The 26,663-nt window shown below is 42.0% G+C and overlaps 1 protein-coding gene across 9 annotated transcripts in view; it reads left to right on the forward strand.

Annotated features, from left to right (window-relative positions):
• The window catches only part of BRSK2 (BR serine/threonine kinase 2), a 333,681-nt gene that overhangs the window by 297,647 nt on the left and 9,371 nt on the right, over positions 1-26,663 (forward strand). For 5 of the 9 annotated variants that reach the window (XM_075094536.1, XM_075094537.1, XM_075094538.1 and 2 more), the window contains 5 exons: positions 4,144-4,351; positions 5,494-5,542; positions 11,070-11,193; positions 13,151-13,331; positions 14,013-14,102. In XM_075094536.1, the coding sequence (XP_074950637.1) occupies positions 4,144-4,351; positions 5,494-5,542; positions 11,070-11,193; positions 13,151-13,331; positions 14,013-14,102 (652 nt within the window). Of the gene's footprint in view, positions 1-4,143; positions 4,352-5,493; positions 5,543-11,069; positions 11,194-13,150; positions 13,332-14,012; positions 14,103-22,488; positions 22,537-26,663 lie in introns of all 9 variants that reach the window. The other 4 variants (XM_075094531.1, XM_075094532.1, XM_075094540.1 and 1 more) reach the window with 1 other exon arrangement.

Consider the following 26,663-nt stretch of genomic DNA (forward strand, 5'->3'; position numbering starts at 1 on the left):
TTTCCTTGGCAGCTTGTAAATTTTCATGAGTGGTAAGGGAAATGTTATTTACAAATGCAAGCAGAGAATTTCTGATATGTGTTCCCTGCACTGTTAGCAAGGGTCTCAAGGTGCCCCTGCCCCTTTTCAGTCTCATAAGCACATAGAATAATGTTGCTATGACTTAACACTGCCATATCCAGCTGAGGTCTGTATACGGAACGGTTTCAGGCCAAATATCAGGAACCATTTCACAGCTACCTTCAGTCAGGTCACAGGAGAGCACCAAACCATGCCGGTTACAACCAGCTTGATTCGGTTAGCCTCGGAATAGCTTGTATTAGAAAGTCAGAGAAAATGAATTATACAAATTTGAGGGGTTTCCTTTTAAAAGGAAAGTAAGAAATTGACTAATTAAGATGAAAAAAGAATACTCAAACCCCCATAAATAAGGTACATTCACATGCTCTTATTCAATATACAGTCAACTAAATACCAATACTCAATTAACACTGATACTCAGCTAGTACAAAGCATGCTTGATAGCACCTGTTGCAAAGTTATTACGGTTTCTAAGTGCAATGGCAGAGGTCTCCCTGTCCTTGGTAACTTCTTTAGGGATAAGAGTTAAGTATTCCTACTGTCTGACAAGGTCAGCTTAGTCACTTCAAGACTGCAGTCCTTACAAAAGTCTACACCTCATCAAGAAGTCTGTAGGGCTATGCCAATCCGTGTTACCTAATTGTCTGGCCCAGAGTCTTTGGAGGATTTCTACATACTTTTCATGATTTTATGAGAAGACGCCATCCCCCACTGGAGATGGATAGACTCTTAGATTTATGAAGATAGTATCAGTATTCCAAGTGTTTAGATTTGTAATTCCCAGGTAACATTGTGTGTAATTCATATGCATAAAGACACACTGTCGGGTGTAAGTTTATAGGCTAGTAAAGCTTCTAACTCTTTGCTTGATTGAACTATTTTCTGAAACATATTCTGGGTTCCTACCAGTTGTTACCCTGTTTTGCAACTGGCATAAATGTGTTTGTGGTCTCCTCTGCGTCTTTAATGTGGCAGGAACCAGTGAAGATTGTTTGTTTCCACACTGGGACTCCTGGACATCAGTTGAATGAGGCAGAGGTCTGAGAATTCTTATGTCATTGCAAAATGTACTGAAAAAGAGCATGGAAACAGTTTTGTGCACAAAATAAGCATCCAGTGCAGCAAACTAAATCTTGATCTCATTAATTGATCTCTTGGGATCAATTTCTGACATCTCAGTAGGACTACATCAAAGAATAAGGATGACAAAGTCTGTTCCATAGTTGCTGTATCTTACCATTATTACTTAATAGGCAGTTGATTAAATAGTCTTCAAAGGGATTTAGCAACCAGATGGCATTTTCAGCAGATCATGATGATATTAAGGCAGGTCAAATTTGAGGCTTACAAGGAAATGTTGGAATGAAAATCATATATTTTTAAATGTCCTTACCTATGCTTCTAATAACACCTTAGATTATTGAAAGAGAACATATTTTAAAAAGCAAATACACATTTTACTGTACGTGCTGCTTAGGTTCAGTTCTATGAGGAATTCAGTTCAACAGCAACTAAGAGTTCTTAAATTTCACAAGATCTTGCTAATGGTGTTTCCCATTGCACCAGCTGAAATACAGACCTAATCTTGTTCTTTATTTCATTATTTAAAATGCAGTAATTAAGGGTGCCCCTTCATAGTCTTAATGGCTTATGTGGGAGTTGGGTTTTACTTTATTTCTTTCAAATTTGTTTCTCAAACCATCATACTCACAAGATACAAAAATTGCAAGGAAACATTTGTAATCACAAATCTTTGACTTTTATCCATTGGTGTCATTTGCAAATGGTTAATAGTTAGATGCTGATAGTGACTTCTGTAAATTAACTTCTTCCCTTGTCTTTTCCCCTTCCTTTCTCATTGGTGATCAGAATTTACCAACATGGCAGACTTCAGTTTAATGGTACAATCCTAATAATAATAAAAATGTTTTGATGTAGTGTTTTTCTCTTAATTTTGGTGGCCTAACCATGTTCTTTAAAGTAATTACAAAACTTTGATACAAACAATCTTAGGAATTGTCAAATACATTTCTGCATTTTTTAAATATTGCAACATTGTGCCCATCAAACCCAGAAAGTAAGCTCACTAGTGAGTGCTTACTGGAGACTGAGATTTGAGGCATGATTATATGTACATGGTATGTCTGGACAGTGCTTGATTACAGCTTTTAGATGTTAAGAATAGATAATAATAATAATAATGGTGATAAATAATTTATAATAGGTAACAATTTATAGAAATCAGAATTTTACTGCAGACGCAAGCTAAAGATCTTGAGTAGTGGTTTCTATTTTTACAGTTCTACCAATACTAGTAATCTAAGGTGTTAACAGCAATAGTTTGTAAGGACATTTGTTTTGTTTTAAATGTGATTTTCAGCTTGGTGATATCCCTTTAAAAGGCTTCTATCCTTCAAGTCTGTGTATTACTGTTTGCTGTCAATGTAGAATGGTTACCCAAAGTGCCTCTAATATGTAAATGTTCTTGTTTGGGGAAAAAAAAATCATAATCCCATTTTGATAACTCAGTGATGGATTATGAACTTTGGTTGTCTTTTTCTTTTTAAACTGTGTCTTACAAAACAATGGCTCACCCCACCCCCTCCATAGAATTTGGACTTAGTGGCAAATATTGCTCTGACTTTATGACAGAAATTCAGATTATCAAGCTGTCCTTCGATGTGATGAGGGATGTTGCAGGAGAAGCATAAAGTCTGATGGGAAGTATCATCTCTTCACAGATAAACAAATTTGCCAGGCCTCTCTGAAGTTTTTGTTGTAGCTGTTTACAAATCAAACACCAACCTGAGTCCATATTTTTCTCATGGTGGTGTGTGTTCTGAAGCCTCCAAGTGAATGCTGAGTGGTTTAACCTTCCAGGCCAGGGGAGGAGTGTGGATGCCCATGCGGCATCACTCTCCCTTTTCCCCTCCTTTCTGCAATGGGTGGCTGCAGCGGAGGTGTGCATTAGCCAGAGTCAGGGGTAAAGAGGAAGGAAAGAGGTTCTGACTGGTGCGTGCAGTAACCTGTCTGTATCGCTTACCACTTCGTATGTATCACACACCTGTTTTGAGTTCCGTCTCTCTGCTGGGTTTGCATACAGGCACTTGGAGCTGAAAGAGGTGGTCCCATTCTTGGCACATCTCAATTGTCTGTGGCTTCAGTGGTTCTTCCCCTTCCTCACCTCCCTACAGCATCATGCTTCTCTCACTGCAGGGCAATCAGAACAATCCCAGAGAGATGGCATTTCTCTCTTCTTTTTTCTTGGTTACTTTCTTTCATTTTGGTTTTTTATACTTTTCCTTTGTTTTACTTTTCTTTCTGTTTTCCTTTGCTGACACATGGTTGGTTAATATGATGAAGCCTGTTATGACACTGTTGTTCTTGCTGCTGCCGCTGCTGCTGTTTTTGATTATGCTGTGTTCCCAGCTAACTGCATGTCTTTTTTTTTGTTTTTTGTTTGTTTGTTCGTTTTTGTTTCTTTGCAAAAACCCTCCCCCCACTACCCCTTCACCTCCATCTCTTGTGTCTCCTTGTGACATGGTGCATCTTTGTGACTCGGATGGATTTTATTCTGACTTTCCTTTCTCTGCTCGCCCGCTCTATGCGTATTTCACTGTTTTTTATGTGCATGGACACTCTGCGTCTGTCTTGTAGCCTATCAGAAAGTTCTTCATCCCCCCTCAGACCTCCGACCTCCCTTTCTCTCCCCGACCCCAAGTCTCCTTGGACCCTGATGCTTGTAGGAACGCCTCCAGGCCTGGACATGTACTCCAACCAAAGCCAGCACTTCAGCCCAACCCAAAGACGCAGACTTTGCCATCCAAGAGCAAATTGGCTGAAAAACCACTCCAGTCTACTAAATCCAACCCACTCCCTACCAGCAATACCAGCGCCCCCTCTTCTCAGAACACCCCTGTGCAGAATGCTCAGGGCCGCTTGCCTGCTGCCAGCTTTAACCCACAGCTGGCTGTTCCTAAAGTGCACACCAACCCTATGTCTCCTGTTAGATTGCTCCCTTCTAGTACTGACCCAAGCACCAAATCTATCCCCATCATACAGGTCACCCCTCACCCCTCTCCAAGGGGAAGTCCCCTCCCTACCCCCAAGGGGACACCTGTCCATACGCCAAAGGAGAGCCCAGCAGGCACACCCAACCCAACACCACCATCCAGCCCCAGCATTGGAGGAATGCCATGGAGGACACGGCTCAACTCAATCAAGAATAGTTTCCTGGGGTCTCCTCGCTTCCATCGCCGGAAATTGCAAGGTGAGTACTCACCCAAATGTACAGGGTGGTTCTGATTTGGACAGACATTCAGCAGCAAGTTGATGCCTGTCTGTGGCTCTGCAAATTTCATGTACTGAGGACTGAATATGGGCATTGAAAATAGGAGTGATAGCATCAGCCAGCCCTGTCGCCAGGCACATGTAAGCAGGCTCCATCATGCCACTGCACCTGCTCCAACAGTGTCTCCTGAGCCCTCGTCACACTCTAGCCATACAGCTCTTACTACACCTGTTGTGGCGCTTACAACACAATAACATTTTATCTTCAGCTTTTCACTTGTCAGCAAACCTAGAGCTCAGACATTTCCCTTATGGTTACACTCTGCTGCCTCTCCGTAGCCAGAGGCTGAGTCTTCTGCTGAAAAAAGATAGCCAGTGGCAATAGGCTGAAATTGTCCTTCTGAAGCACAGCTTGTTTGATCTTAGTTAATGCTTTTTTACCTCCTTTGATAATTGGTGTAAAAATCTCCTTCATACAATTACTGATTTCATATCTGCTGGCTTATTTCAGCTTTCAGAGTCTCTAGAGTGTTGAGGTGTGCAAAATTTTCTTCTTCAAGCCACCTGGGTGGCTTTTTGCATTCAGGCAAAGGGCACACGAAGTCACATGCATTGTCCTCAGATGTCATCAGCAGCTATCCCAACACCCTGTGGTTTTACAGGATACTGGGATGTGATCCCATGGGGAAGGAGGATTACAGCCATGGAAGAGTTAGATTTTGAACTGTGATGGTCAGGGACATTGTCTCTAAGACGGTCAGAGAACTGTGGAGAACTGCAGCAGTGACTGAGCTGCATCCGTCTGGACTTTGAAGCAATTGTAAAGCAATCAAATTGGCACAGTGGGTCTGAACCAGAAATGATTGAAGCCAGTGCAAGATTACATAATGATCTGAGGAAGGGTGGGGCGAGCCTTGGAATGTAGCACTTGATTAGATACGGTGATCTAGAGTCCTATGACCAACGTTCAAATGTCGGAACTAGTTTGCAGAGGCAGTGGGCAAATGCCAGAGGGTGTAATGCCAGAATTGTTTCATTTGTATATAAGCAGAAAATGGAAGGTGTACTGAACAATCAATTTCTTTTCTCCCTCCCTCTCTTTGGCTGTGCGTGTGTGGGCAGTACCTACGCCAGAGGAGATGTCTAATTTAACCCCAGAATCATCCCCAGAGTAAGTAATTTGCCAGTATACTACTTTTTTCTACCACATACCAATGCCATTTCCGTGCCTAGATGTTATAGGGTGACATATTCCTGTTCTGGATCAGTATCTGACTGTAACCTGTTATCCTGTGAGAGGGATAGAGATGTGAAATGGTTCTTCTGCGAAGATCCCTGGATAAAATCTATACCTCAGTAATGGCAGTAGGGTCAGCAGATGATGAAACAGCCTCCCAGTAACCACCTCATTTTAGAATCATAGAAGAGTTTGGGTTGGAAGGGACCTTTATAGGTCATGGGCAGAGACATCTTCAACTAGATCAGGTTGCTCAGAGCCCCATCCAACCTGACCTGCAATGTTTCCAGGGATGGGGCATCTACCACGTCTCTGGGCAACCTGTGCCAGTGTTCTACCACCCTCACGCAAAAATGCCTTCCTTATACCTAGTTTAAATCTACCCTTTTTTAGTTTAAAACCATTGCCCCTGTCCTATCACAACAGGCCCTGCCAAAAAGTTTGTCCCCATCTTTCTTATAGGACCCCTTTAAGTACTGGAAGGCTGCAGTAAGATCTCCCCGCAGCCCTCTCTTCTCCAGACTGAACAACCCCAACTCTCTCAGCCTTTCTTCATAAGAGGTGTTGCATCCCTCAGATCATTTTTGTGGCCCTCCTCTGGGGTGCCGCAACACGTCCCTGTCTTGTACTGACAATGCCAGAGCTCGATGCAGCACTCCAGATGGGGTCTCACCAGAGCAGAGTAGAGGGGCAGAATCACCTCCCTCGACCTGCTGGACATGCTTCTTCTGATGCAGTTGGCCTTCTGGGCTGCAAGCGCTCATTGTTGGGTCATGTCCAGCTTTTCATCCACCAGTACCCCCAAGTCCTTCTCTGCAGGGCTGCTCTCAATCCCTTCATCCCCCAGCCTGTATTGATATCAGGGGTTGCCCTGACCCAGGTGCAGGACCTTGCGCTTGGCCTTGTTGAACCTCATGAGATTCATGTGGGCCCACTTCTTGATTTTCTCATGGTTTGCTGAATTTACTAGGTTTGTAACATGCTCCTTCTCTCTTCTTTCATTTAGTTGTCAAGCAGATCACTCTTGGGGAGTGGATAGGATAATCAGTGGCTTATACTGGCACTGTCTATGCACTAAAAAGTCTTCCTCTTAGTACAGGAGAGTTTGCATCCTCAGGATAACATGCAGAAGCCTCTGCTAAGATAATTCAGAGGAATCTTTGGCTGCAATAACAAATGCAGCGTTAATATTGGGCAGCAGCACTGGGACATGCAGAAGCTGTTTCATATTCACCAGACTCATTCCTAAAACACAGTGCACGTTTCAACCATTTCACTGCACAAATGTGCGTCACTGCATGGCAGCTTTGGAAATCCCTGCCAGAGAGTGCTGCTCCAAACACTTCCTAATATATGCAACAGATGCCAAATTATTCCTTTTTATTTTCACAGCTTGTGTTTGTGCACCCAGTGCCCATAGACTTAGCCTGCCAACCAAGGCAATTTGGTCTTTTGTCAAGATACTTGTGTGAAATATTCATGAGTTGTAGATGGAAATTTTGGGCCCAAAGATTTGTAATTGGTGACAGTGGTATTGCCTTAACAACTTTCCCCAGACCTGGCATTTATCTGGTATAAGATGGACACTCTATATCTAATGCTGCAGAATGGAGAGGGATAAAGACTTCAGGAGAGGGAGAAGTAGGGAATACTAAAGGTTAGTAAAAGAAATCCAGGAAGAAAAATGGAATAAATGGTGTTTTCAACACTTTGGAGCATTTACTAATAGAGATGCATGAGAGAATTTCATAAAATATATGCATCCTTATCAAAGAAATACACGATACTCTCATCTCAAATGTTTATAAGGCTGTTAAAGCAGAAAACCTTCAGAATTAAATCTCTTCTTTTCTCTTCATGCATGTATGTTGGTGGAAGTTTTTCTATTAATTTATTGCCTTCTCTGCTTCCCACTCACTCTTTAAAAGCTGGTAGAGAGAAGTAGTGCCTGTCATTTGAGGCAGTTTGGATGCAAGTCAAAGCCTAAGGCCCTTTTTCCTTTTTCTGTATAATTGCCAAATTAATGAGTTCAATTGGGCTGCACCCTGCAGTAAACATAATAAAAGTCATAAAAAATAATGAACTGTATTATATTTTAACGATAGATGTCTTGTTGCTCAGTGCCCACTTCCACATGTCTTATTTTTTCTAATATTTTCTTACTTTCTGTAAGAAGTAAGAGATCCTTATCAAGAGCTGTATTGTCCTCATGGGTTGAGCGATAAAAATACATGTCCTTGCTTGGGTACAGCATTCTTTAATGACTGTCGTTCATTTAACAAACCTGATGATTAGGTAATGTACTTTGACATGTCAGGGTAATGCTATTCTTTCTCATATGAAGAAGTCCTAGAAAATGTGTTAGGGATGGCATTTAAAGAGACATAGCTCCAGCTGCTTTAAACCTGCAAAGCTCCATTTGCTTCAGTAGAAATGCTGTTATTTATGGCAAGCAGGTAAACCTCTGGAGGTTACAGATCCATGGGCTCAGGGACAGATAAGGCTTTCCAGAGGCGATGCAGTCAGACACTCCAAAAGTAAGAAAAGGAACAACATTATAGCAGTGAGAAATTCAGTGTGAAGTAATGAAGGACCAGCTCCATTTTCATGCTAATCTGTTTGCTTTTTCATCAACTGGACACCTGATTAGTTTCCCTAGAGTAATCTACATACCCAGCCTCCCACACATATCTCCTATCTCCCTCCCCCTTAGGAGGTTTGCCATGACAAGAGAAGATTGTTAATTTTAAGTACATTTTTAACTGCCTGCAGCCAAATCTTATGAGGTGCTAGAGCATCTCATTCAGGGTGCTGAGGATCCTTGATTCATATCCATTTTAACCCAACTTAGTAGCACCTAACACTCTCTAAGAGGAGGGGAACCTTTATTGTGTTGTTTTACTCCAAAGCTGCCCCCTCGTCTTCAATGGGCCTATTCCCCAGGTGTATGAGCACGGCTAGTTCTGCTGATTTCAGCGAGAAAAGCCAGTGCATGTGTGCTATGTCTTGATTCTGTTCATTCCAGAAACAGGAGAGGCTACTGGCATCTATTCCATCTTATGTGACACCAGCAAAGTTACTCAGTGAATTCCAGTGATTTACAAGCTGGAGCATAGCCAAGGATATCAGTGAATCTTCCAGAGTTATCACCAGTATTACTGGTGATAACCTTGCCAAAGAAAAGAGTCCAGATGGATTCTGGAGACTACAGACCAAGTTTCCAAGCTGAGCAGGAGAAAACCTCCCTGTGTTCTGGGGCCCTTTTAACCTGTGCTTGTTGAGAGACCTATAAATGAAGGGCCAACAAAATAATTAATGAAAATACAAAAATGAAAAGCCATATTTTAATGCGGCAGACCTGCAATTAAATATGCACACTTGTTCCAGGCCCAGCTTCCATGTGTGACATATGCCGGACCCCTGGAGTCCATATAGACAAACCTGGTTCAGATTATGATACATACAAGCCTAAGACAACCAGCCATTTAAGATGGATAACCAGGTGATAATTTACTAATGAGCATAGACTCTTTACATGCAGGGAGCTATTGCCCCAGCTCTCCAGGGGCTTGTGGAGTTGTTATGGTGTGTGTGAGACACATGAGCTAATTAGTATGTAATTTCCTTTCACACTCTAACCCTGGCTCCTTAATGACCCATTTAAATGAGAGGCCCTTTATCTTTACTGCTCCCTATGCTAATCTCTGGCTCACTGGCTTAGTTACAGCTGCCTATGAATATTTTAGGGAGTGACAGTTTTCCAGCCCACTTTAATTGAGTGGGGGGCACTGGTTTACCAAATTGCAAGTGAATCTTTCAGTACTCTTGTTTTTGGTTGTCCACAGTAACTAGAAGCAAATTATTATTTGCACAGCTGAGCTGTCTTCCAGTTGTGGTCTTTCTACTGTGTGCATTAAACAGGCAGTGAGATGACAGTTGTTTGATTCACGGAGAACTCTGGAATTGGGAATGAGTGCAAATTGCTGGATGCTGCTGAGGTCAAGTTTTGTCCTTCATCCTGAAGGTCTAGACTTCAAATTAGTTTCCTAGTTTGCTCCTCTCTCTCCCAGTCTCTGCCCTTCCTCATTCTGTTTCAGTCTGAGTCTTTGCTATGGAAAGTGAATCTACTAATAACTCTCTCCAGCTGTTTAGTGCTTTGCTGGAAAGCTGATACATAGTAATCCTTTTTGCAGATGGCTCTTCTTGTCTGGAGAGGTTGCCTTCTTCCACTGAGTGGTGAATGTCCACCAAAACAAGTGAAAGCCTATTGCTTGCCATATGGCAAACTGGACTTGTCATGGCATTATAAAGTATCCTGTGGAGGAAAAAAACTGCAGTCTCTTGGTGGCAGGGCTTTTAATTTCTGACATTTTCATGCTAAATTCTTCCCTACTAGAATATGGCTGATTTCAGTGGAATTTTCTCTGGGTTTAGGTTGGTCCAGCAATTCTCTGGCCTGTATGTCATGCCTGACATCATCTTCTCTCCCCTCAATACCACACCTGTCAGAGTGCTACCTTCAAGTTCTGGGTCATATCCCCCAATAACATTCATGTCCCTCATTTTTCCTTTAGCCTGTTTAACTTAAAAGACAATGTCAACAAAGAGCATTTAAGATGGTGAAACAATAAGCAAAATCAAACATTTGCTGATATGATCAGTGTGAAAAACAGAGCAATTTCATTTTTTGATGAAAACACCATCTGATGCTGAAAGGAACTATGAAGTTGGACTGCTGTCAGTGGAAAGCCTGAACCGTATTTTGCAAGGTGTTGATATCTTCTCTCTTCATACTAAAAATTCATTCCTTTGTAGGATGGCCAGAGTTCACTCATACAGACACCCTGAATGGGACTAATGAATGGGACAGTCTTTGTCCTGGCCCTCTGCGTAGGAGTGGATTTCACTCACTGACGGTTTGGAGGTCCAGCAAAATCTACAGCTTGCTTTAAAAGGCAGGCTCCTGTAATTGTACTGTAAGCCCAACAGGACACCTTCAGAAAAGGAACTCTCCAAGTCCTAGAATACCAAAGGGGTTGAAATTGGGTGGGAAGGAACTTAGATCCCTGTGTTACCAGAATCTGCATATTGTCATAGAAATCAAGAGACCCCTGGAGACAAACCAGAAATGTGCCCCTGGCTTATATGCATTTTATATATCCAGTATTAATTGGTATACTGGGTCAGTCAAAAGAGTTAAGATTGCTCCTGATTTTTCATTGTTGGTCACACATGCTGCCAGACTAATGCTGTGTGGTCTGTCATTTTAACAGTTTTCACTAAGTGAAATGTTGTTCTGGATGTTCTCTAACACTGTTTTCCACTTACTATTAGTGATAGTATCATACCTGGAGTGTTATCAAAACTTTCTAGTGTGTGTTTTTAATACTTTTTCTAGCTGGAGGTATGTAAGAAATAGTGCTCAATATTCTGAACCATATCTTTCTTTTCATCACATCAGGCTTGCCAAAAAATCCTGGTTCGGTAACTTCATCAACCTAGAGAAGGAAGAACAGATTTTTGTGGTCATTAAGGACAAACCACTAAGCTCCATTAAGGCTGATATTGTCCATGCTTTCCTCTCGGTAAGTCACCCCAGCTGCCTCTTAGAGGCATTGCTTACTGGTCAGTTCCAGGACTCCTCGTGCCATATGTTACTGGGCAGGGTCTTTGCTCCTTCAAATCCATCCTCTGTGGATTTAATTTATGTGGCCTGTTGATTCAGGCTTCCCCTGGACTCTGTCTGAATATTTAACTGTAGATAATGCTCTCTAAGATGAGAAAAGATTTCAGCCTTCTTGGCAGGGGCTCCAGGTTGCCAGTGCTTGGAATATCACTGCAGTTACAGCACACTGCTGGTGCAGTATCAAGACAGTGATTTGCTGCTTTGTCAAACTAACCTTACAGTCACCATCTGGGCATCAGATTGGGTGTCCCTCTGCTGGTTATGCCCTTCACCGCTTTAGTCAGACAAAAGCCCTGTCTCACATCTGCATTTGTTACTCTAAATCTCCTCTTCAATGCTATACGGCAGAAAGAAGGGTGACTTCCTCTGGTGACTGGAGTATCAGTTGTTGCAGAAGCGGTTTATTTACAATTTAGGAAAGCAGAGGGAAATTGTCATTTTTTCCTATAGAAAGTCCTTATTCTCAATATCTAGAAGTACCAATGAAGAAAAAGTCGGCACAGTGAAGTTGGTTTGAGAGATTTTTCAATTCATGGTAGTTGACAACATAATTAGACTTTTTTCAATAGAATTAAGAGAAGGAGACTTAATTTCTTATATTGTTTGTTGAATTGATGTTGTTTTCCACAAAACGCTGCACTCCTTTTTAGTCTCTATGATGCTGCAATGGATTTCTTCCAAAAATCCAGCCATAATCCTTTTAACTGTACATACAAGGAGCAAGTACATTATAGTAGCATGCATCAGACACTGGCATCCATCTCAGATTGGTTTGAAGCAGCCATGTTACTATATCAGTTTCATGCATTTAGCTGTGTTTGTGGGTTTATATTGTAGCATAGTGTGCACTGCTGTCTATATTGGTGACCCTGTGCATACCCCACATGTGTGGGTTGAGGTGTGATGTAGTGATTTGTGTGCAAACCCTATGAACTGTCTCTAACAGCCAACTTCAAACTTAAATGCATTGTCACAGCCTGCTAAGTCCTTACGGTCAGCTTCTCAAAGAACCTATCTTCATTTTTCCTCCTAAATTAGAGGCCAGATTTCTAAGTGATTTTTAAATCTGGTCCTTTATGAAGCAATAAATAGAATGTGAGTATGTTAAATTTTGGCAGGAGCTGTGAATGCTTGAAACGTAACTGCTTGAAAGTTAGGCAGTTATGAAATTCTACTAAAGGTCTGAAGGTACAGCTATTGGATGGTACCAGAAAGCTTCTCAAAGTTATTTTACATATTGATAGGAGTTGCAGTTTGGGTAAGTTATTTTCAGGCATGCTTTCCCTGTGGATATCCCAGGCACTCGTCTAAGTGTCTGCTCCATGTCCTGATGTCTGTTTGATATCATAGAATCACCAAACAACTGAGGTTGGAAAGGAGTTCAGGAGCTCTGCTGCTCACAACAGGATCGGCTATGAGATCAGACCAGGCGACTCACGTGGTTTTTTTATATACAACTTATATCCCACTGACTTTTCTGCCCCTTCCCTTAATATCAGTTTTCACTCAGCAAAAAGCATTTCTCAAAACTAGAAGATGATTAGAAAAAGAAAGACTGAGTGTATGAAGTTGTGCAATATGTGTAAATTTATAAGCATGCTGGCTATTCCACCAATATTCAACCTTTAAATTTAGGTCAGTCCTGTTAGGAGCAGTGCATTCTTCTGCAGTGCCAAGCAACCTACACTACACTCTTACTGATTTCACAAGAACACTCTGTATGTTACAAATTCAACTCCAGAAGCAAATCCAGCAAATCTTATCCACTCTGGAAACATGTATTTTCTAAACAGAATTTTGCAGTTTTGTTCCCTTTGTGCTCTGGTATACTATCTCCTTCTACCAACCTGTTTCAGATTCCAAGCCTCAGTCACAGTGTCATCTCACAGACAAGTTTCCGTGCAGAATATAAGTCCACAGGAGGTCCTGCTGTCTTCCAGAAGCCAGTGAAGTTCCAGGTGGACATAACATACACAGAAGGCGGAGAGGCGCAGAAGGAGAACGGGATCTATTCTGTCACTTTCACACTCTTATCAGGTAACCATGGCAAAGCTGTAAAATGGGTGCAAGCTGGCTTTGTCCTTGCTGATATAGAGGCCTGCAAAGAGAGCTCTGCCAGGGGAAAGAATGTAACTGTCTTGACCTCAGGGGAAAATTCAGATGGCGGCAAGGTGGACATCGGGAACAAAAATGGTGTTGGTAGTGATGGAAAAGCTGGGAGGGAAAGAGATCCCCAAAGAGGTGAAGTTGCCACCACAATTACTGCTAAAATGGCTGCTCTGTGCATCATATTTGAAGTATCTCCCTGCACTGTCTTCTTGTTTCATTCAAAGGTCTCAGTGTCGCAGCTGGACACTGTGAGGCCACTGGTTTCTTCCTTCTGACAGAAGCATGTGATCACCCTTTTCTTCTGGGTGGCCGCATGCCCCCCCACAGGGGTTAAAACCAACAAACAACCTTTTCTGTCTTTACAGAAGGAGCCCAGAAGCCAACCTTCCCCCTGTAAAGTCCAGCACACCACAGTCCCTATTAACATGGGGACTGCATAACAGTTCCACAAAGCCGTGCCTTTGGCTGAAGGACAGATACACTGTCAGTACACTCTTGGGGACAAGACTGAAGGGAAAGTGCTTTTCATCCTTCCCCTCCAGCCTGGGTGGTATGAGGATTTGTCTCCGGCTCCTCTCACAACCATTTGTGCCTCTTCTCTCCTCACAGGTCCAAGCCGTCGTTTTAAGAGGGTAGTAGAAACCATTCAGGCACAGTTGTTAAGCACACATGACCAGCCTTCAGTGCAGCAGTTATCAGGTAAGTAGTTTCTACTGTTCAGCACCTTGCTTCAGCAGGGACAGGAAGTTGAAGAGCCTCTCCGTACCAGGAGGCTGACAGAGGCCATCCCTCTGATTACAGCAAGAAACGAGCTCCATTCAGACAGCGCAGTAACTCCCCCCACCCACCCTACCCCTCCCTCCCTCATTCCCACTCCAGTGCTCCCAGAGCATTCCCCAGTTGAACAGCTTCTGCCCTCCTCCAGCCCAAAGAGCCATTTGCCCACTTCTCCATCAAAAGCTTCATCATCAGTAGATATTCCAGATTTCCGCTACTCCAAAATCTCCCAGAATAGGGACATGCTGTAGAAGATACCTGATTTTCAAACCCTTCGGGCATGCTTTAGAAACATCCAACTTCAGAGGGTCCCAGAACAAAGTTGAGAGCTGCTTTTAATTTAGCCATTAACAGAAGCATTTTCAGATGGTCAGAAGGTGGCTAATAGTTTCCAGTATTGTGGTCAAATTCTTGGCCCAATATTGTGGTAGCACAAATCATATACTAAGGTTCTGCAGAAGCTATATTTTATCTATCTTTAAAGTAGATTTCAATTCCTCATGGTGGTAAAGAAACCCTTACGTGTGTGACCCTGTGCAGTGACATCAATCTGAATCTGCAGGCAGCCTGAACTGATAATACAGAAACTGGCCTCACACCATTATGTAGCAAATGTTGACCCTGAACACCAGGGGTGACACACACACACAAAAAATTATCAGTTTTAACCCTTCCATCCTTTAAAAGTACAAAACAAAGGAAGAAGTTGAAAATTGAAAACTTAAGGAAGCTTAGCTATTGGGAGTGCTTCAAGAAGGAAAAACGGGAAGAAGCAGAAAGAATGTACAGACACAGGGAAGAAATGGGAGCAAGGCAGAGAGCAGAAGCTGCAGGAAGAGGACAAAGAGGCAGGAGGAGTGGGAAGAATTTTCCCATTGTATGATGATGAGAAGGTAGTAACTAAGTATAAGTATATATATATATATATATAAAAAAGTATATATATACTTATATATATATATATACTTTATATATACTTTTATATATATATATATATAAGTATAAATATAAGTAACTAAAAGCCAAATTCTATGCTTGACCTTTGTGTGAACCAACTAAGACAAAAATGGAGGAATGAAGTCAGCATTGCATCTTTCAATTAAATCCCAGATGCCCTTGGCTCATTGCACATACATAGTTCTGGTCTAACAGCATGGCTTTAACAGCTGAAGATAAAATAACTCCATCTAGAAGGGTCTGTGCTCACTACATGACAAAGAAGTATGCTTAGGTCAGGAAATACTGTTTTCTACTTTGCTTTTGCGCTCCAGCAATGCCTGACCTTCTGCACACTGGATTGCAAGGGTGCCCAGCACATGGGTTATTCTGTTAGGAAACAGAAAAGGTGAGGATACTAGAACTAGGGTGGATTCAGATTTTTGCTGTCTGGACTTTTGAAATCAAATCAAACTCAGGGAAGCAGCCAGAATCTTCTGCCAGCCCTTCCTCTTAGGAAATGCTGGGGCCAAGTGGGAGTGAGGGGAATTAGATAAAAAAACATACTTTGAGTCTAGTTCATATTACCCCTGGTGCATGAACAAAGTTCAAGTACTCCTTGTTTCTTGGGGAAAGGAGTGTACCCTTGCTTTCTGGTGAGGAAAAAAACTGTTAAAAATCTAAATAACATGGTAGTCTCTCTTAACATCTTCACCCTAGTATGTGCTAGCTACTGAGGCTCTCTAGAAAGACTTGGATGTGAAGCAGGATGTCTTCCTGAAGCAGGAATAAAACCCATTCATCTGACTAAGGCTCAGGGAGATGTTTAGGGCAAACTGTACTGTGAGAAATGTATCTGACTTACAGTTTTGCTCTGGTTCTGGAATAGAGGAATCATAGACACAGAATCTCTTTCTATTGCCTAAAGCTACATGAGAGCATGTCATTCAAGCAGGGAAAACTCAGCCTGATCCTTAATGCCAGAGTGGAATTGATAACTCCCCATGGAGCAAAACCAAAATGAATGGTCTCTTGAAACTTAAAAATGAGAATTCCCTTGGCCAGGAAGTTATCCAGGCAAGACAGCTTACAAGAGGTGGGGTGACAAAGCTATCCTGTGTCATATCAACTGACCTGATCAGCAATATGCAAGTCTCTTGAAAAAGAGAGAAGTAACTCAACCTGAAAACTTTAGGTTGGAGCAGAGTACAAGGAAAAGAGGAAAGTGGGGAGGAGATTGTTACCAAGAAGAGACAACCTGTACATCAAAGTAGGGAGGCCCTGTGGTTCACATCACCAACCAGTGAGAGAGTGAGGGGAAATAAAGGGATAAAGGGACAGCAAGAGTTCACATTCAGCACCATGTTTAGCTGGGTGGCTGTAGTTGGGAAGATGTGTGCAAGATCTTCCTAGAAATTGCCTTGGAATTACTCAGCCTTTCTTACTAGAAACAAGGCAAATTCTTCTCTGTTTCTCTTCTTCACCCACATTCCCAGCCCTGAACACCTCACAGGAATTGTGATTGTTGGACTCTTATTCAGGTTCATGGTTTGAGGATACTCTGTAGGCAGTCCACTGCTGCAATACAATGAGCTCACAGTTCACTTTGACTCTCCTCCTCCATGGCTCTGAGGATACTGCTGGCTCTGACCAGCAATACTGGCCCAGCACTGGATATTTTCCTATCTCATTGTGTGCAGACATATCCTCTGTGCAGCTGTCTCCTCTGCCCTTTAGTTCAGATGTCATTGCAGGTAGGATGATGAAAACCATCTGTGAAAGGTGCATGCATGTAAAGTGAGAGCTGTAGAAGGGGCAGATTCAATGAACACAGTATAAAGCACAACAGCAAGACCTAATAAGCATATGGCACTGATAGTCATTCTCTCTCCTGCCCCTCTTTGATCTGTTATGCAGCATGCCAGCCCACTAAGCTGGCTTGCCTGGGTTTCAGAACGCACTTTCCTCTTTCTCATTTCCTCCAGCTCACAACAGTGTTTGTAGATGTCATGTTGTCCATGCATCTGTGTGTGTGTGTATGTGAGCCTGATATGTACCTGATTTAGGCAGATGTGTTTCTGTGTCACACCTGAGCACCTTATAATCTCCCTTTCCCCTGGATATCCCTTCATTCACTTCCATTTTTCTTTCCTAAGACTGGTTGTGCTTATTTCTTCTGACATACTCTGAATCAGGAAAATAGCTTCCCTCCCTTACCTGAATAAGTGTGTAAATGAATGAAATCTATCCCAAAACCTAATGTAATACTTCTAAAACCCACTGTCTAGTTGGCCAAATTTAGTGCAACATATCAGCCTTCTACCTTAATGTTTCAGGACATTACATCCTCTGTGGTATAACTGCTGAGACAATATCAGGTCTGCAGACTCATGACTGGCACAGAACAAGCAGCTAGGGATTGATTGTTCGTTTTTTCTTCCCAGTGAAAGAACTAGAGGCCATCATATGAAACTAGTGGAAGCCATGTAGCAAAAAAATATTGGAAGGCATCTCTTAATGTAATGTGGAACTCCTTACTGAAGCAGGTTCTGAGTATGAGGAGGTTGCAGATGCTCATCTTCACCTGAGTACTCCTTACTCACAGGGAGGCTGGACAACTCCCTGGAAGAGAAATCTTCATGAGGATTGCTAAACAGAGAAACCATAGCAGGCTCAGCAAATCTCTGACCTGAAAGTGGTGAGAGAGTGAGGTAGTATTAGAAGAAAGTGTTCTGGATGCTTGGCATGCTGTTACACTCTTGCATATCTGTGTGTGGCTGCTGATGGAGACAGAGCACTGGATGGTTTTGGTCTTTCATCTGAAGCAGAATAGCTGTCCATATGTTCTTGTTACTGGTATCACAAAATCCATTAAGCCCAGTGAGGCCATGAAAGGACAGTCCCTTTTGGATTAAGAGTGAGTATCACTGTCTCTGAGACAGCTGGCCTTGTCGCTCATCCATGAATGGCTCCATCCAGGAGCCTTATACTCAGAATCTCTGCTTAGGTAATCCCCGGGCAGGACTGCCCTTTGGTGGGACAAAAGGATCTCTCTTCATGGAAGAATATATCTCAGATTCGTGCTTTTGTTTCAGCCCAATACTCTTTCCATTAAATCATAATCTGTTTTCCTCCAATACCTTTGCACAAAAAAGTAATAGAAACAGCTGGTAAATAGGGACATGCAAAAGCCATCTGTGATCATTCACAGGGTGTCAGTTTTTATTTCCCTAATATTTTCTTGCCTCTTTGGGCTTTGATTTTAAGTGTGGGGTGCTGCATATTCTTATTTTTTCCCATTTTCCCATGTTCTGGGCAATCAGCAATACTGAAATGGCCTTCATAACTTCTTTGTAATAGGTTTTCTGTTTCTTTATTATATTTATTGGCTTCATGACAGATTTTAACCATTGCCATCTCAAAGTTCAGAGCAGCTCAGTGTCACTGCTGGAAATGCCTTTCATCAGCATAAACAAGTGTTTAGAGACCATATCCAGCTTCGAAATAGGGCAGTGCAAATTCTTGCTCACTGCATGTATCTTCTGTATATGCACCCAAGCTCTTTTATTGTGCTGGTGTATATCTCAAAAAGCAAAACATGTTCACGTGACTCAAAAAACTTTGCTAGAGTATTGATCTGTGAATTCTGGGTGTTCATCTTTATGGCTCATGAGAGCTGTAGGTTGACTAATTTGCTACGAAAATTTATTAAGAAACTTACAGTTTCCAAATGTGCAAAGGATTTTATCATCAAGACAGAAAAGGGAGTAAGGAGCAAATGAAGTGCTTTGCAAGGTAAACTTCCAGCCACAGACTCAAAACAGGGCTGTGCAAATGCCAGTTTGGAATTGGACCGCAAGTCAGTTTTATCTATGTGGAAAAAAGTCCAAGCTCTCCAGAGTTTTGATGGGAGAACGGTGACTTTCAAATAAGCACCCAAACGCTGGGGAATTCTAATCTAAATGATAACTGCCTTGGACCAGAGGAACTGGTGGCTCCCTTGACATCATCTCCATTAATGGAAATGTTTATTGCAGACTATGAACATCTGGCAGGAGATGCTCAGTGCTTTCTGCTATCTAGCTCTGGATTTGGAAATCTCAGAGGAGCAGCTGTTTGGGTGAGATTTCCTGGGCTGGGACAAGTCCCAGTCTCAGAGGTATCAGAAGCATCACAAACCAGGCAGCTTGATTGTGAAATTTATGTAGGATGGAAACACAGAAATTAAAGTAAAAAGAAAATCAGGAAAGAAAATTCAGCAGAACACTAGCATTTTTTAATGGATTCAGAGCTTGTGTGGCCTTCTGAAGGAAGGTCTTACTTTAACCAAAGCATTTGCCATCTGTTCATAAACTGAACTGGATGTTGTTTATGAAAGAGTCTTGGTCAAATCCAAAGCATGAGTGACTGCCAGCTCTAAATAAGGAATTGCCTTATCACCAGAAGGGTTGAGATCTGACACTGTCACTATGCTTTAATTAAAAAATTAAACAGCACACATTAAAAATGCAGTTACATGACCCATCAATGCTCTCAGACAGCTAAAAGCCTTTGGACCCTGGCTTTATTCACCTCACATAACACCTGGATCCCACAGTCACTGGGTTATGGATTATTATCCATGAGCAGAAGCTGGCTGCCAAGAATCTAAGGCTTTCTAATTAGAATGAAAATTCTATTTTAAAATTATGAAATATTTTATCATATGGAGTGTTTACTAAAGCAGATGTTACAATATGATGGAAATGAACAAAGTATTAAAGTAATTATTACAACAGGGAGGCTGAAGGCCCATTAACTCTGTTAGTCTTTCAAGCGATGCGGTATGAGCTACTGTTTCTGGTGTGCTCGTGTTTGCTGCGCCTCAGGAATGGGGGAAAAACAACCTGATCGTGTCTTGGAAAGACATTAAAAATAAAAACAAATACCTGTGCAGTTCCTGGGACTGGCCATTGCAATATAGAGAATGCCAATTATAGCTGTGCATAAAAGTTCTCTAAATTAGATCAATTAGAGGTTTTATTAATGTTCCTTTGGTATTTTTCCATGGTCTTCTATTTCAAAAGAGGGTTCGTGGTTTTTCCTATCCATCAAAACCAATTCTATAACCTGCGAATTTATTTTTTAGGAACAAAATGGGGCGCAGAGCCCAAGATGTTATGCTGCCAAAAAGCCTATGTTACAATCCTTTTGTAGACCTGTCAGTTTGTATTCTAATCACACGATCAATATATGTGGACCCGATACACAATTAGCTTTAAATAAAATACTCAAAAGAGCTATGCTGACTACAAGTGACTTAGGAAAAAAGATGGTATTCTGAAGTATTAACTTAATGAGACATGATTATTTTTAATTTGTTAAAATTAACAAGGAAACAGAAATACCAATTTCAGAAGAATCTTAGTAAGCCAGCCACAATGTTTACCTACTCTGACACTATCCAAATACTACCATTTTTGTTTCCAGACTGGTAGTTACTGTGTGGCCAGTCAGTCTGGATACACTTGAGGGAAAATTTCCAGGTGTTGGAGGTGGGAGTCAGAAACAATCTTTTGGTCATATTTGAGAATTCTTTGCTCTTATGTGTTTTTTCAAAGCATAAGTTCTGCTAATGATTGGGTGAATGTTCTGAGCTGTGCTGCTATAGATCTGTATTATACAGCGTTACAACAAGGTGTAGTTGACTCAGAGGGAGCTGGACAGGAATCACTAAAAGGCACGAGACAACAAGCTTCTACAAGTTATTAAAGAAAAAAAAAATGGTACAAACTCGTGACTGTGACTTCTGGTCGTTGGCTCAGTCAGCAGCTGTAGGCACTTCTTTAAACTTGTTAGGCATCTTCAGGGAGAAGTGTATTTTGGAAGCTTAATCTGCCTTCACTCACTCAGACTAGCCAAAGAATTTCAAAGGCAGGTAAACTCCTGGCCTCTCTGACACCTCTGATACCTTGTTCCAGTTCTTGAATCCTCTCTTCTCCTTCACCTCCTTCCTTTTTCTCCTTTCTCTTTCAATCTTGTGCCTTTCTGAGAGACTTCCTGTGGGTATCATCTCCCATTGACCTCTTCCAGCCTGCTTCTAACCTTGGTGATGGAGAGTGTATAAGTGATGCTTTGATGCTTTGACCAGTATGACTGGACCAAGCACCTACCCTCTCTGCTCCATGCTTTCCTACATGATCTATGCAGCACAGGCCTGGCTGCATCAGAAAACATACATATCCATGCTCTTCCAGCATGGGTTCAGCTTACCCAAGCACATTCAGCACCCCTTTCCCCTTTTTTGAAATTACTTTTCTCAGTTTTTAAGAGAAGGAATGCTGAGAAATTATCCGTCCCTCTCTCTGCAGACTTTTCAGCCCATAAGGAGTAAGTTAGAGCTTCCTAGCAGTTGGGGATTTTCAGCATGTGTGTTCATGTTTCCGAGAAGCCTATTTCTTGAATACACAAGTGTTCATCAAGAGGAGATCTGAGACTGAACTGAGTGCTCTAACTGTTAACCACTTGCTCAGCACCAAGTGCTCCACGTTGCCCAGCACTCATGGACGCAATGATTTAGATCCCAAATGCAAGGCAGTCCTGGCTGACAGCAGCAGATCTGGCTTGCCAGAAGGTTCCGCATGGAAATGCCCAGCTGGGCTGGTCCTTTCTGCTTTAAAGCTGACATGTAGAGCTCCTTCTGCTTATTGCATCTGAGTAAGAAGCACTCAGAGGCTGTGGCATTGGGAGCTATACACAAAGTGGACAGTAATGTCTTAGGGCCAGATTCTGCCACCCTTTCCAGAAGTAATTTTGTTGCCTGCAAATAGTGATGTTGAAAGCAGAGGAGTAAGAGACTACACATGAATGAGAGAGGCAGAGTTATGTTGAGAATTTGGACATTATCCTTTGGGGTCTAAAAGATGTTTTTGAGTTATGTGAGTAGCCTCCCCATTCCATGTCCAATAGCACAATGTTGTATTTTGTCCCTCTCACCAGGTTTTTGATGTACATAGGTCAGCTGGCTGGGCTTTTCCTGGCTGTTGCAGGCTAACTTGCAAAACAGCCAGGTGAAACAATGTATTCAGGGCTTTTAGTTTGCAAATGTGGTGGCAGAATATTTCCCACAATCTCATAAATACCTGTAGCTATGATCAAGAGGTGAGTGGAAGCAGCAGGACTGAAGCAGTGTCCACACTCAGTCACAGGGCCAGGTTTGTACTGGCGTACAGTGGGTGGCAGAATTTGGCCTGGGTTGTGTAAAGACCAAGACGTGTATATGTTTCCTGCTTCAGGTAATAATGTGCTAAGTTACTACTTTATGCACAGAGGTATGGAAACCTTTTTTTTATGTTTTTCCCTCCCTCCCTCCTCTTTCCGTTCTATGATCCAGACACCACTAACTGTATGGAGTTGATGACTGGCAGACTTTCCAAATGTGGTAAGAACTTCCTTCCCTTCTGCCTTTTCTCCTTCCCCAGCCCCTGCTCAACAACATACTAATGCGCCGTCCTGTCCCTTCTACCTGTTCCCCTTCCCTATCCCTGCTCTCCCACGCTCTTTTCAAGACTACCCACCCCGTAACAGCCTACTATGTCTTTCATTTACCTGGTGGACACAAGCATATACCCCTTATTCTGTCCCTCCCAATCCATGCACAGATGCACAGGCTCCACCATGGCATTCCCCTTCATAGCACAAGTGTGTGGTGCTGCACCTGAGAATCCCTCCCTCACTGTAACCCAGGCCAACGATTTTCTTTTTCTTTCCTGTTTTTTTTTCCTCTTTTGTTTACTTACTGCCTTTGATTCATGATTCTTCAGTCCCTTTTCTGCAGTGAAGCTGAATGCTGCCCTGCTAGCTGCCATCTCCCTTGGTTTCCTGCTATTTATTGAGACAGGATTGCTATGTTATTTAGTTTCCTTTTCCATCCACTCCCTTCTTCCCCAGATATCCTTGTGGTAAGACCCTTTTAAATCTTCCATAAGACACACTGCATATTATCTGTCAGGCACTTAGCTAGTGTAAATTGTCATAGTTCTAGCCTTGTCTTGGGGAAGGATGTTGTGTCTCTACCTGGAGGAGTAGTGAACATACTGGAGATTCAGAATTTTGCTAGAGGTCAGAAAAAACCAAAAGAGTTTCCTGCAAAACTTGCAGCTCAATTTGCTTGGGGTTCCATGAATTTTCGTTAACTTGTCCCTTGCCTTCCCTCCCCTCTATGCACACATGGACTATATTCTTTCTTTCATTACTTGTGCCCCTACTGACTCCTCCAAATACAATAGTGGAAATACCCAAATACAATAAGAGAGGTTTTTGTCTTGCTCCTTATATCTCGTGCAGAATGGTTCTGTATAAGGGAACTCTGTTCTCTTTAGATTTCCATTCCAGTATCTAGGTTGAGTTCAGATGTCTCTGTGAAAGGGAACACAAGCTGTTGAGGCAGTGATCACTTAGCTAGTACTGCTCTCCAGCTGGGCCTGTAACTCCTGTGTCATCTTTTCATAAACTGAGGAAAGTTGTTCTGGAGTTGTTGTGGAGTCTGTAACAACAAAGGAAAGTTGTCATGGTGGAGATAATATTAGGTTTATGCATGTGTGACTGAGGCAGAATTTGGTGCACGTGCTGTATTTCAGATGATCTCTTCCCTTTAAGTGGCAGCTTTGCTGGTGGGAGTTTTTCCTTTACTCTGAAAGGAGCTAATTTGATTTCTTATTTGAGTTTTCTGGGTTATACCATTTCTGATCTCCTCATGAAGACTCATTTAAGTTGTAGGCAGACCTCCAGCTTCTTCTTGAAGGCATCAGACAGCAAGTCATTCTTCTCACTCAAGCCTTTGTTTCTTGCCTGGATCTGGCATTCACATCATATGAAAATATTCAAATTCTGATTCTACTGGTTGCTTGCAAGTTAATTGAGCTATGCAGGTAACCAGCTAGTACTCTGTGTTCTTTAGATAGAGAGCATTACTTCTTACTCCCAGTTCAGGCAGGCCCTCCAGCTGTCACAGCATCAGCATCAATCTGACAAGGGACAAAGAGTACAAGGTGAAGACCAGCAGGGAGACTATTTTGTGGCAGCTACAGCACAGACAGAGCACATCTATCCAGAGAAGAGAAAGGATGGGTTATAGGGGTTTAATGGAGCCACTTCCTTTAAATCATATTCCTGTTGGTGTGCTCACATACAACATAAGCAGTGTTGACTGCACCATGCTGAATTCCACCCTCCTATATGAGTGGAGGGCTATTTCATGTGCAGGAGAGCTCACCCAAAATATAGACAGGGGAGTGAAAGGGAATGATGCCAGCATTTAGCCTATTATCAGCAAACTGTCCTCTATGACTTTGGGGACAGGGAATGCCCTGTGATGTTGACATACTGTTCATCTAGAAACAACAAATAGTGTAAGAAGAAATATACTATGTGGATTTTTGACCACATCGTTGTTCCATATTCTGAAAGTGAGCACGGGGGGTAATTTTTGTAAAAGAGTTAACACTGGAGCAGGAAGAGTTAATCAGATGCTTTATGCCTGGCTCAGCCATGTGAAAGCTCTGGTGGGAATGAGGAAGATCTTTTTACCCACTATAAACCATTGAATGTTGTAATTAACAGCAAGGCAAATTTATTTAGTCCTTTAAATGTTATCTCGTCTTCTGCTAGCAGTGGTCATCAATCTGAGAAGATTTTGCATATAGGCATTGGCATTGAAAAACAAGTTAATGTTGAACAGCAAGGGTATGTCAGAGCAGCTGCCAATAGCCAAATGACGTAACAGCTGCCATATCAGCCCTACCTGTGCACACTAGAAAACTGCTGCCAACTCTGAATATTTCACAACAGAAGAAAATAATTTGACTCATATGAAGTTGAAATGCATATTGGGGAGGAATGTTTTATGTTTCCACTTCTTTGAGCAGGTGAATAGGCATTTCTGTTGTCAGAAAAACCTAACTGGTTTCCATGAAGTCTTTCATATCTTTCATAAGATTACATTTACCTTGTAAAAATTAAAACCTTTGCATTTAAAATGCAGCTGTAACCTGAAAACTGCCTATAGGAGTGATACCTTCTAACTTCCTTGTGTGTATCCAGAGCCAAATAATTTTTGTGACAAATAAACTTTGCCACTTTATGTGCTGCCATTAAGCCTTATAAAATCAACACAGCTGTAAAAGATTGGACTGGATTCTGTTTCTTTTGAGTCAGGATTGAGAGAACTTTTTGCTACCATCTAATCTGGTATTTATGTCTATCTCACTGACGAATAGGTTGTATAATTGACAATTAATTTCTAATAGGTTCTGCAGAGCCTTTACATTAAAAAAAAATCAAGATAATACATAAATTGGAAAGCCCTCCAGCTTCAACCACAAAGCTGGTAATCATTGCAGACTGAGCACATTGGATCTGGAGCCGTTGATATACACCACACAGAAGCCCACAGTGCCATTTCAGTAGTCCTTGTTCAGAAAAGTCTCTTTTTACAAACTTCAATGATTTTAAGTCCTTTAAATAGTGAGCTGAGAATTTCTTTGGGTGGTTGACTCAGTAGTAAAGCTGGTGTATAGCCTTTGATAGCTCGCCTTCCCAGCAATCCCCAGCTTTTTGGAGTCCTTAGGAAGTACATTTCGCCAAGGTGCTGGCTGCTGGCAGAAAGCTCTGAAAACCCTGCCTTATTCTTGACTTTACTGTCTGAGAAACACTAGTCTCTGCACTGTAGCTGTCTGGGGCTGAATTTTATTTCCAAGGAAGGCAATCTTTGCTTGTTGTTTTCCATCCCTCATGACTCTCAGGAAAGTCTTCAGTTACATCAGTGGCACTTCCATGGAACTGGGTGATGATAAGAGGAGGAAAAGGTTAGTATGTATAACTAGTGCAGCTCCAGCCAAATCATGCTATCGTGTTAGGCACTGCACAATCGTACCTTCCTGCAAAGTCCTAGACCATAACCCTGTAACAGACCGGCCAGAAGACCTCATGTTTATTCTTAAACATCCCATGTTCCTGCTTACAGTTCAAAACTTTGATTCCTGGCACCAGAGTTAAACAAAAAGTTTTATGGATCCTTGTGTGTACCAGTGGATATCACCAAAATGACCTGATCAAAGCAGAAGCACAGCAAATCCATTTGTCTTTCATATCTTTCCAATGTATCTCACTCAAGTCTCTTGCTTCCAGTATTCAGTACATGACATAGCTTCCTATTCAGAGCCATCTGACCTTGTTCCCTCTGGCCAATCATCCCCTGTGCATACAGAGCAATTGCACTGCAGTAAAGGCTTCTCTTCATAGCTCCTTGCAATCACAGTTTGGTTCATATAGATACAAGCCCATTTCAATAGCATCCCAAGCTACTTGAGAAATTAGGAGTCATTTTGTAGTTTAAAACTGGTGACAGTTTAAATTATTTAATTCTGAGACTGTTGGTGTTACTAGCAGCAGCAGATATCTGGATTCGGTGCTCTTGGAAGTGATGCTGATCCATATTGGCATTAATTAGAGTAATCCTGCTTCTCACAAAGTAGCTGTTTGATGGAAGAGGAGGTTGGTGATTCATAA

Source organism: Phalacrocorax aristotelis, chromosome 5 (assembly GCF_949628215.1).
Source record: "Phalacrocorax aristotelis chromosome 5, bGulAri2.1, whole genome shotgun sequence".
Taxonomy (NCBI): Eukaryota; Metazoa; Chordata; class Aves; order Suliformes; family Phalacrocoracidae; genus Phalacrocorax; species Phalacrocorax aristotelis.